The sequence below is a fragment of the Haemorhous mexicanus genome, chromosome 3, assembly GCF_027477595.1.
Source record: "Haemorhous mexicanus isolate bHaeMex1 chromosome 3, bHaeMex1.pri, whole genome shotgun sequence".
NCBI lineage: Eukaryota > Metazoa > Chordata > Aves > Passeriformes > Fringillidae > Haemorhous > Haemorhous mexicanus.
The window spans coordinates 49,050,476-49,061,253 of record NC_082343.1 but is presented as its reverse complement, the minus strand read 5'-3'; the positions used below and the strand labels follow the sequence as shown (position 1 = coordinate 49,061,253).

Here is a 10,778-nt window from a genome sequence, read left to right as displayed (position 1 = left end):
AACCAGGAGACTCCTCTCCAAACTAAGAAGGTCTGTTTTTTCAGGCAATATAAGTGTATTTTTTATCAAGGAATGCAATGAGAATGGTTCTTTATTGTTAGACTCTGTCTTTGTCCTCTAATCCTCACCAGAAAGATTAATTTCCATATTTTACCCTTTGCTGCTGGTTGCCAAGAAAAAAATCAAATTCAGTAGCATAGGCAGCATTTACCCAAGCCTTTTAGGGCAAGTGGCAAAACATCTGAATGCAGTCTCCTGAGCAAAATTTCCAGCTGCAAGTGTGAAAAGATTAAGTCAGATCTCCTAAACAGGAATACTTATTTTTTAAGCCTTAGAAGGAAAAGTGTGATTGCTTTTTAATTTCTTACATGGTGAGTTACACTTGGCTTCTGATTTCCAATTTTTCTTACAAACCACAGCCAACAGAATTTTTCTGTTTCTTAGAAATGAAGAATCTCATATGATGCCATGAGCAGGATCCTGGGAAATCCCCAATTCCACTCAGTCAATAAAACAAAATGGTGAACCAGCATTACCACCCCAAGCTTTCCTCCCTCCACTGCTGTGCTGGCAACATAGCTGCATGGGGAATGAAATGTATTTCTACATCAGACAATGCCCAAGAACAAGAATAGCTCCAAATAAGCCGTCGGGACACATTGGGGACATATGTTGTATAAAGAGGATGAAGCTATTACACAGCTCAGTGCTGATTGAATGCCATTCACCCGCCAGTGGCTGTCTAGGAAAAATAGCATGATCGAGTAACTAGAGACTGTGTCATACGCTATACGTACAATGGGGTCAAATTAAGGTTCTGTCTGCGTTCTTAATTTTGTAATTCCTGTACTTGTCAAACGCCTTGTCCCCAGCAGACAACAACTCTGCTTTAATCACCCCAGCAAGGCTGCAAGGAGAACAGGGATCCCTTTCTTCCCCCACAAACGATGTTACACCATGTTAAGGCAGCGGACCTTTTCGCCGCGTAAGACTTAGCTCGGCACCCCGCGACGCGCACGCCCGGCGGGCCGGGGCAGGTGCGTTGTGCCGGCGGGGCCGGACGGCGGCGGCGCCCGCAGGGGTCGCTGGCGCGGAGGCGGCGGGCGCATGGCGGGACCGGAGGCTGGGGCGGGCCGGGGCTGGCCGGGGTGGGCGGGCTCCGGGGCCGGGCCGGGCGGGGGGCGGCGGGGCCGGGCGGCGCGCATAAGTCGGCCGCGAGTTGCAGGCGGCCGGCGGCGGAGTGCTGGCTGTAACTTGACACCGGGGCGAGAGGCCGAGCGGAGAGAGGGAGCGAAAGCGGCGGCGGAGGAGGAGAGGAGCCCCAGGGAGCGGGATGGTGACCACCTCCTTCCCCTCCCCTTAGCGGCGCTCCGTAGCAGCAGTAGCAGCCGCCGCCGCCGTAGGAGCGCCGGGGACTCTCGCCTGCCGCGGAGCCGGGGGCAGCCGGCGATGGGGACGGGACGGATCCCCTGAGCTCCCGGGAACTTTCCCGGCCGCGGGCAGCCGGAGCCGGGCAGGCGGATGGAGGATGCGCTTCCCTCGGCGGGCTGCGTGAGCTGGCGGCGGCGAAGGGGAGGATGAAGAAGAAGCAGCAGCACGGCGGCGGGGAATGCCCGGCGCCCTGGCCCCCCGCGGCCGCGGCGGCGGCTGGAGGGGGCCCGAGCCAGGGCGGGGGCTTGATGAGGCGGCGGCCCCTCTCGCTGCTGCCCTTCCTCTCGCTGCGTGACTACGTCTTCTGCATGGCCACCCTGCTGCTCTTCTGTTTGGGCTCCCTCTTCTACCAGCTCAACGGGGGCCCCCCGCACTTTCTGCTGGCCCTGCGGCACTGTCTGGGTAAGGACGGCCGGCGGCGGCGGGGACTTGTTGCGGCTCTCCCCCCGTGGCGGCTGGGCTGGGCCTCCCTCCGCACCGGGGACACGGCCGCGGGGCTGGGGCGGCCGGGGTTACCGGGCGGGATGAGCAGGCGGGACGCGGCGCCGTGAGCGCTGACACTGGAGTGGGACCGGCCGCGGCGCCCCGAGAGCCGAGCGTGGGGCGCGCCCCGCCACAAGTTCCTGCTGGCCAAAGCGGAGTCCCCTCGGGAATCTCTCAGCCCCAGGAGCGCTGTGCGCCCGCGGGCGGCTCTTTGTGTGCCCGGTGGCCGTGACAGAGCGCGGTGTGCCGGCTCCTCCGGCCGCCAGGTCGGTCCGAGGCGGAGCGGAGCGGAGGGCAGCGCTCGCTGCCCGCGGGTCGCGCACCGGGGGAGCTCGGGCACAGCCGCCCTGAGCTGTCAGCGCCTCCCCGCCGAGTGCTGTGCCCCGGAGAGGAGAAGCGGGATGCGGATGGCCCACAGCAGAAGATGCTGTTAAAAAAAAAAAAAAAAAAGAGAAAACCCAAAAAACCCCCAACCAAACCAAAAACCCCAGATGCACTTTGTGAACCAAGCATCCCTCCTTGTGCAAGAGGTTGGAGTCTGGAGAGAAGGGTGTGCTTAGCAGGGTCAGTGCAGCAGCGCTCGAACGCTCGAGCTCACTCGGGTGCTTTGCCAGCCTGGCTGCCTGCGTAATCCCGAAAGAGGTGCCCCGGTGTAAGCCCCGGTGGAGCGGGTGAAAGTCCCACGCTGTGGCCTGTAGTTCTCACCCTCATGCTGACCACAAGTTTTCACGTGGTTTTTCTTTGTAGCTAGCGTCCACATCGCTAAATGTTGCTTCCCTGCTCAGCAGAGAAGTTGTGAAAAAGAGTTTATCGTGAGGTCGAGTAAGTACCTTAGGCTGGCAGGGCTAGTTCAGGTGGTGGTAAGACAAGGAGGAATGACTTTAAACTGAAAGAGGGCAGGTTTTGTTTAGCTGTTGGGAAGAAATTCCTCACTATGAGAGTGGTGAGGCACCAGAACAGGTTGCCCAGAGATGATGTGGGTGTCCCATCCTTGGTATTGTGCAAGGCCAGGTTGGATGGGGATTTGATCGACTTGGTCTAGTGGAAGATGTTTCCTGCCCATAGCGGTGAGATTGGTTTAGATTGGAAGGGACCTTAAAGACCATATAGTTCCATTCTGTGATATGAAATAGGGAACAAAAACCGAGTGTTTCTCAATATAGGAGGATTACTACACAATCATTTGTGGTGTGAATTTTTACTGCATTGGCCACACTGCTTTACTTGTGTGTGAAGGTGAGGCTTTGGTGGTACTTGCTGCAGAGGTACAAGCTGTAAGAGACAATGTTAGGTTACAAACAAAAATACAGTTCATGTATTTGAGAAAAATAAGCTCCAGATTCTTTTCTATGTGTCCATATTTTATGAACAGTTTAAGAATATAGCCTTATGTGTGTGTGTTGCTTTTCCTTATGGGAAAACTATCCCTTGTCTTCAGTTAACTAGTGAGAGACTGTGGAGAGGCAGTAGGACAAGAGACTACAAACACTAGTTGCGGCAAGGGAAATTCCAGTGAGCTATCAGGAAAAAAAATTTCAATGTGAGAGAAGTCAGGTGTTGGAACAGGCTACCCAGGGAGGTTGGGATGTGTTTGTAGATATTCAGAACTCAGCTGCACTAGCCTCTGAGCAGCCCAAGTAAATTTTTCCTGTTTTCTTGGGGAAATAGAACCAGGAGAACAGAAGTCACTTCCAGATAATGTTATTCTGTAAATCTGCTGTACAAAATCAGTGAAAATTCAAGTGAAAATAGGCAAAGAAAAATGTTTTGGATATTACTTCACGAACACAACAGCAATTTTGGCTTGAGTTTTAATGACGTTTTTTCCTTTAATATTACAATTAGGAAGAAATTCCTCCACTGAAGAGGAAACTGACAAATTTTTCACCATAGAATCACAGAATTGCTAGGGTTGGAAGGCATCTGTGGAGATCATCTCGTCTACCTCTCATCCCAAGGCAGGGTCACCTAGAGCAGGTCAACACAGGAACATATGCAGGTGGGTTTTGAATGTCTGCAGACAAGGAGACTCCACAGTCTCTGTGGGCAGCCTGTTCCAGTGCTCTGCCACTTCTTGTGTTTTAGTTTATGGCCATTGCTCCTTGTCCTGTCACTGGGCATCATGGAGAAGAGTCTGGCACCATCCTTTAGCACCCACCTTTGAGTTATTTATGTGCATTAATGAGATCCCTTCTGTCTTCTCTTTTCTGGACTAAAGAGGCACAGCTCACTCTGGTAGAAGATTTTATTTTTAATTGATTGGTACTTTTAGTGGGATTAAACATAATCTCTGGTTTCAGACAAAAGTTTTTGTCAATTTTTAAATTTTTCCTCTTCTTCAGAAATAAATGTTGCTTAGGTTGGGTGAAAATAGACACCAAGAAATGCAGGGTTACTCAGCTTGTGGCCTTTTGACTGCTTTTGAGGAATGGGGGAAAAAAACCTAGGATCTACTAACCTAACCATTCTAGCCAGTAGTTGCATGTCTGCTGGAAAATCTTCTGAGGCCTGCAGATGAAAGGCTTGGAAACCACTGCATCTTGGAGAATGGGTCATAGTAATTTTTGTGAGGTACTCAGCAAGTGCAGAAAAGCCTTTGTTGTGTGTGCCTGAACGTGATGAGCCCCTGGGGATGGAGTGTAGTCTTACTGAAAATGTTTTGGGGTTCTTTTGAAGTGTGGGATTCTTGCAGGAGAAAGCAGACAGATCTATTAATCTCTGCTAATGAACTTCTGCACTTGTTACATGAATTAGTGTAGGAATTTCCTTTCTGTGCCTGCGTGAGCTGGGATGTTAAGGAGTTACAGGCTTGGCTAACATCCTGCACCAGGCTAGTGGCTGAGAGGGAAGCAGGGTCCTCGTGGCTGGCTGGAGTCCTAGTACCCACTAAGCAAGTGGTGCTGCTGCCTCTGCAGACAAGTGGGATATATTCTGGGTAGTGAGGTGTCTGTTTGCATGCAACTTTATGGAGTTACTTTATACCTCCTTGGTCTGCAGTTTCATTTGGGTTGTCAGAGTTGATCTGCGTGGGTGACACCGTGCTGAACATTTTACTTTTTCATTTTATAGAGTGGTGCCTACTCCTTTAGGTATCCAGCTGGGAAGACTTTCAAATTAGGAACAATATTTTTTTGTAACTAGAAGGCTTATTGTCTTTCAGGGAGCTAACAGAACTGCTTGGAGGAATAGATATTGGGCATCCCATCCTGCTGGCTGCCAAAGCTGTACATATAAATGTGTGTCTTATACAGCAAAGAGAAGTCTCATGGTGTTAAAAAAAAACACCTTTTTTTTCCCCCCTGAAGCCACAGATTCAGTGTACAAGCAACTCTTTCCTTGTAGTCCTTCCAACCTGCAATTTATGGTGCTAAAATGCACATCTCCAAACAAAAATGAGCAGTTTAGTTTGTGAACCATGTTTACAGTGTGAAGTTTGCAGTTTCCCTTATTGGAATCTATTTATCTATCTATTTCTGCATTTAAATCTACAGAAACCAAGGAATAGCCTAAAGGGAATATTGATTTCTCTGTTTTGTGCCCTCCATAGTGTGGGAGGGATCATCTTGTCTGACTTCAGAGTTTTTGTTTGCATTTGCAAGTTTCAGTGCATTGGTCATGTTTAGCTGTGTTATTGTGAGGGTAATGCTTGGATTGTTTTACCTCAGAACTTGAAAGAAGTTCCTGAGCAACAACACCAAACTTCAGTAGTGGTCTAGACAGAAGTCACGCCTGCATCAGGCAGGTCTGTGCATAAAACAAAATCAAGACAGTGTGAAAACCCTTGGTTTGAAAAACTTTAATTTTTTTGTTAGGCCTGCATCATATGCTGTGGAGGAAGTATACATTTATTTTCAAAGGAATGAAGTGTGAATATTTGCTAGTTCTATTAACTTTCCTTTGGAGGTGGGGAAGATGAATGTGTTTTCAGAACATTCAGAATATTAGTAATTTTTTTTTTCTCTCCCAGACTGACTTCTCTGGTGTCTTGTCCATATATGCCTCCTTTTGTTTGGTTGCCATACTGATTGGAGAGAATCTTGGAAAAACATTATGGCAGTTTGTGGGGTAGACAATAGCTGTATTCAGTATTTCCATTGACATCTCAATTTCTTTATAGTGGAGTCATCCCGAGCAAATGAGAGTAGAGCAGTAGATATGAGGCTGTGTTTTGTTATTTATCCTGTTCTGACTTCAAGCTCACGGTAATTCAGAGTACAGAAAGTCTGTGGAAGGCTGATGTTTCTGCTCTCTGTTCTGGATGTGGCTCACAGTGACAGGGCTCAAGTTTCCCACTGTAGTCATCCCATCGGGAGGGACCCTGTTCTTCAGCACAAAATTATTGGGGAGGGCATAGGCATATGTGGGTTATTTCTGAAGAATCTGTGGAAGATACTTAAAAGTGTATCTGTTGCCAGTAGACTTAAATTTGCTATGGGGGGGGTGCATACCAGTCCTGGATCACAAATGAGCCCCAAAAAACAGGAAGGTTTAAAAACTGCCAGGCTTTCCAGTAATGAACTTCAGTATTGGGATTTGCACAAATGAGATCTTGCTTGTTGGTTCTGCCAAGGTAATTCTGGCTCACTAATTGAAAACCAACTCCAGCAGTGGAAGGAAGTGAGAAGAGTCTTCCCTTAGATGAGTAAGACACAAATCGTAAATCTTGGACAGCCCAGTGGCTTTTAGGGAATGCCCTAGGGGCTCCACTCCCCTGCAACTGCAGTGGTTTTACATTGCTTTATTCTTCTCTTCTTTGACTTGTGAGATATACACGCTTCAAATTACTGAAATGAGAGCTTCCAAGGGCTGGTAGCAACCCTCTAATGGCCAATAAAAGTGTAAAACCTTTGTATCTTCAGTATTTGCTGTGCAAACTTGTTGTTCATGTCAATTAAAACATTTCCCCTCCTGAACTTTCCAGGAGCCGGTACAATAAGTACACTGGTTTGATTGCTTGTGAAAGTTGCCTTTTCTGTGGTTTCCTATCAAGGCAAAAGTCTCAAGTGTCCACTTGTGTTCTTCAAACAATTTCTATGTTTGACTCCCTCTTCATGACACTGGAAGTTCTCAGGTATTTTGGCCAAGATGGGCTTGGTAGCCTTACAGTTGTCAGAACAACAGTTGTGTTTATTTTGGGCACATCGGGGAATATAACCATAAAAGAAGGAGAAGGAAATCTGAGTAGTTGGGGAAGTTGTTACAAATATCTTCAAAATATTAAAAACTAAACAGCAAGTGAAACTTTTTATTTGAATCGAGCTAGTATGAATTGGCTTTATTTTGGTAGGGTGTTGTTGTATTTTCTTGTTTGTTTGGTTTGGTTTTGTTTTCTTTTTTTCCTGACCTATCTGATTTTTTTTCTTCTTAACCTATTAAGAGAGGGATAAAAAAGAAAGCCTGACTATCCAAAGAAAACAGTTAATCTAAGTGTCAGTGTTTTGTATCCAAATTTTTTATAAGCTGTAGAATGGAGGGGCAACTGATGGAGTTTTTTTGAGAGGAATTGGTTGGGATTTTTTTCTGGTAATAGTACATTTATATCTAGAATGATGTAAACCACACAATTCTTCAGGGCAAGCTTTTCCAAATTGTAGAAGCACCTATCATGCTTTATTTTTACAGGTAGACAGCATGCTGCCTTTACATGGCCAGAAAGGGTTGTCTCATGCAGTTTTGTTTTGCACATGCATGGGTCAGGAATCCTTTACTTGTTTTGAAGGCCCTTCAGGTGTGTGAGTAGGAGAAACACACTCAAGGAAAGACAATCAGGTCTGTAAGTGAGGCTGACTGTGGTGATACAGTACCCATTTCTGAGATGTCTAAGCTTTTAAAAAGGCCTAGGTTATGTTCTTACTGACAAGGTTTTTTTCTTACTGTTCTCAGAAGAGACCACTCTTCTGTACTCCAAAGCATTTTCATTTTGGTCTGACTTCTCAGAAGATTATTTAGTTGCAATACACATGGAATTAATTACATTTCAAAATTCATTAACATTGTAAGGCACTGAAAGGTCAGTTTGGAATCTGCTTCCTAAAAGCTCTGAAAAGAGATGGTCTGAACCTAAATCACAAGTCTGTATGTAGCTGTATCTTTCTTAATTAGCTCTTCTGTCCTCTTTGAACTTCCTCATTTTGCTGTTGTGAAGGCCATACATATTATCTTTCAGATAAAGTATGTCTGGACTTCCATTTAGGTTACTGAACTCTCAAGTTATAAGTGAGCTTCTTTGGAAGACAAAAGAGGAGCCTCATCTCCAAGTAGCTTTTGTTAAAGGACTGCTCATCACTCACAGCTTGTCTGATGGCAAGATTAACAAGGCTTTGCCTAACACAAGGTGATGTCAGGAAATACTCTGTGGAGAACCAAATGCATCTAATTTTATAACCAAGGTCATAAACCTCAAGCCTTTTTCTTTCAAAAAGATTGAGTGGTCTCTGGATTACATTGTGCTGGCTGGCTAAAACATTCTGTGCAGTGAAGTCATAGCAAAAAATGCTTGTGTGAATATGTTGTGATAATATACTAAATATATTTGGAAAATTGAATAGTATTTATTCAGGAATGTATTTTTTGCTTTCAAAGTCAGACTCCGGTCTGGGAATCAGGAATTTCATGTAGGTGTCTGTGTACATGTTTCTTTTTCTTATTGTCCACTTTGGCATTTGACAAGGGATTTAAAGGATTAATTCAGTCCCTGATGAGAGGGAATATTACTACAGCTTTTTCAAAATTTTTATTTTTTAGTTTACTTTCAGGTTATATGGCAGTGTGGTATATACACCTGTGTGAGAACAAGTCTCCTGGTTAAATGGGATGTTTCACTTGGGCCTGAGGAGATGGGAGAGGCTTCAGTTCTCTGCCCTGACAGACTTCATGTGACATTGAACAAATCATGTAGAAATTCTCTCTAACCCCTTTTTGTCCAAATGACATTTTGAAGATTAATGTGTGACAGAGTAGGATGGTCTGAGATAGTGTGGTGGTCATGGCCACAGAAATACTGAGAGGAAAAGGATGCTTTTGATAAACCCTTCTGTTGTGTACAGGTTTTGGCTGTGGCAAAGAGATAAGGCAGAGAGTGTTAGAAGGAAGCTCCTATATAGACTGAGGCAAAGTCAGTGGTCCAGCTGCTTTTCTTTCAAGGGTGTCACCACTGTTGACTATCACAGTCTCTGTTCAGTTTTACTTCAGGAGTTATTATATTTGGTTCCCAGAGTCTCGTCAGAGGGCTTCAATTTTTTGATGTGTCTTCATGTCCACAGAAGTTACCAAATAATTTATTTCTTGTTTCCCATAGTGCTGCTTAGACTTCATTTGTGAAAATGCAGTTTCTTGAAGCCTTGTTCATCCCACGTGAATGGCAAGTTCTCTATTGGAGAGTAGGCAGCCAAAAGGGATTGACTGTTAGGAGGAGAAAAGTGGTTGTTGCAGTGATTCTCATATTTTCCCACCAAATTAGGGAGAAGGAATGTTGCTTTTGCTCGGGGTTTTATAAAGACTGATAAACATTCAAGGGTGCTAGAATGAGAGACTGTAGCAAAAGTAACTCCTACAGAAGCTACAACACTTCATGCTCTGTGGGGAAAATAAAGGCTCCTAATTTTTCTCCCCCTTACCTCTAATAAGAGGTTTGGGATTAATTAACATCTCTGCTAACTCTACTGCACTGATGCCTGATAAAAACTGTTTTGAAATCAGTAGCACATGTCAAAATCACCCATGACTTTGGAAGTAAGTGGAAATTCTTTGTTTGTTATTTAAGCACAGGGGTCTTTTAGCAAAGTTTGTAGAACATATGATGAAGGTATAACAGAGGGAATTGGATTTGACACAATTTTTGGAAGGAATATTCTGTAAAATGGTGGAGCAGGTATCCTTTTGTCACTCAGTTTCCAGATGGTAATTGGTCCTTTCTCTCCCATCATTTAAATTTGTATGTTAATAGAAAGTGTGTCTGCTGTCTCTTGTGTCTAGGAAAAATCTGGCATTACTGAAATTGCTCCAGTGTATTTTTTATGATCATCAGCATGTGTTTTGGACATAAATTTTGAGCACATAAGGAAGCCCTTCTTTCAGGGTGGTTTTCTTAGCTTCATGTGCAAGTAGTTGCACACTGTTAGCTTCTGGCTCCTATAACCTATTCAGGAAGACCTGGATATTTTGTTTTCATAGTTGTCACTCTCTGCAAAGACAGGTTTCAGGTAAGATGTAAGAGTTTGTTTTCATCTTGGACTGGGCAAACAAGGCTGTTGTAGGGGTTTTTTTGAAGTTGTGACCCTCTGTGAGCTCTGTTTTAAATTGCAGTGGTGTGAAAGAAGGCCCTGGATTTCCTCTGTTACAAGTACAGCCAAAGAGGTCAATAGCCACTCTGTGTGCTCACGTGGGTATGTATGAAACACACTTAGAAAAATCAGCCACTGCATTGTTATGGGGGCAGATAACTTCAGAGAATATTTCTATTTGGGTTGTCTCTCCTGAAGAACTGGGGTGCAAGGGGGGGGTCCTCCTATCCCCCTTCTGTGCTGTATTTGGTTTTTTTCCTTGGACCAGTAAGTTTTGAAGCTAGGGTTTGCAGTGGTCTGGGTGCTGTTTATTCATACCATGGGGGCAGGGAAGACAAAAATCCTTTTGAAATTGGCAAGAATTAAGTTCTTCTTCAAATCTATAAGATTCAAGGTCTTCTCAGCCATTTGTCTGCTTCTCCTGCCTCATCAGTGAGGGGAGAGAGCCATTTCCAGGCCGTTGCAGTTTACTACAGACAAGATACAAGTAGGATCAGCCCTTTTTGGGAATGTCAGTTGTCTGTAGCCTGTTGACATTAACTTAGAAGGGATCACCAAGCTGGGATAGGCTGCCACTGCCTT

The 10,778-nt window shown here is 45.4% G+C and overlaps 1 protein-coding gene across 2 annotated transcripts in view; it reads left to right on the top strand.

The window, feature by feature from the left end:
• The first annotated feature begins 1,214 nt into the window (after window positions 1–1,214).
• Window positions 1,215–10,778, top strand: part of UST (uronyl 2-sulfotransferase) — a 152,295-nt gene continuing 142,731 nt past the window's right edge. The window contains exon 1 of one of the 2 annotated variants that reach the window (XR_009485810.1): window positions 1,215–1,833. Coding sequence is in view for 1 of the 2 variants with exons in the window: in XM_059841713.1 (XP_059697696.1) it covers window positions 1,578–1,833 (256 nt within the window). In the remaining variant the exon portion in view is untranslated. The remainder of the gene's footprint in view (window positions 1,834–10,778) is intronic. The other variant, XM_059841713.1, reaches the window with a different exon arrangement.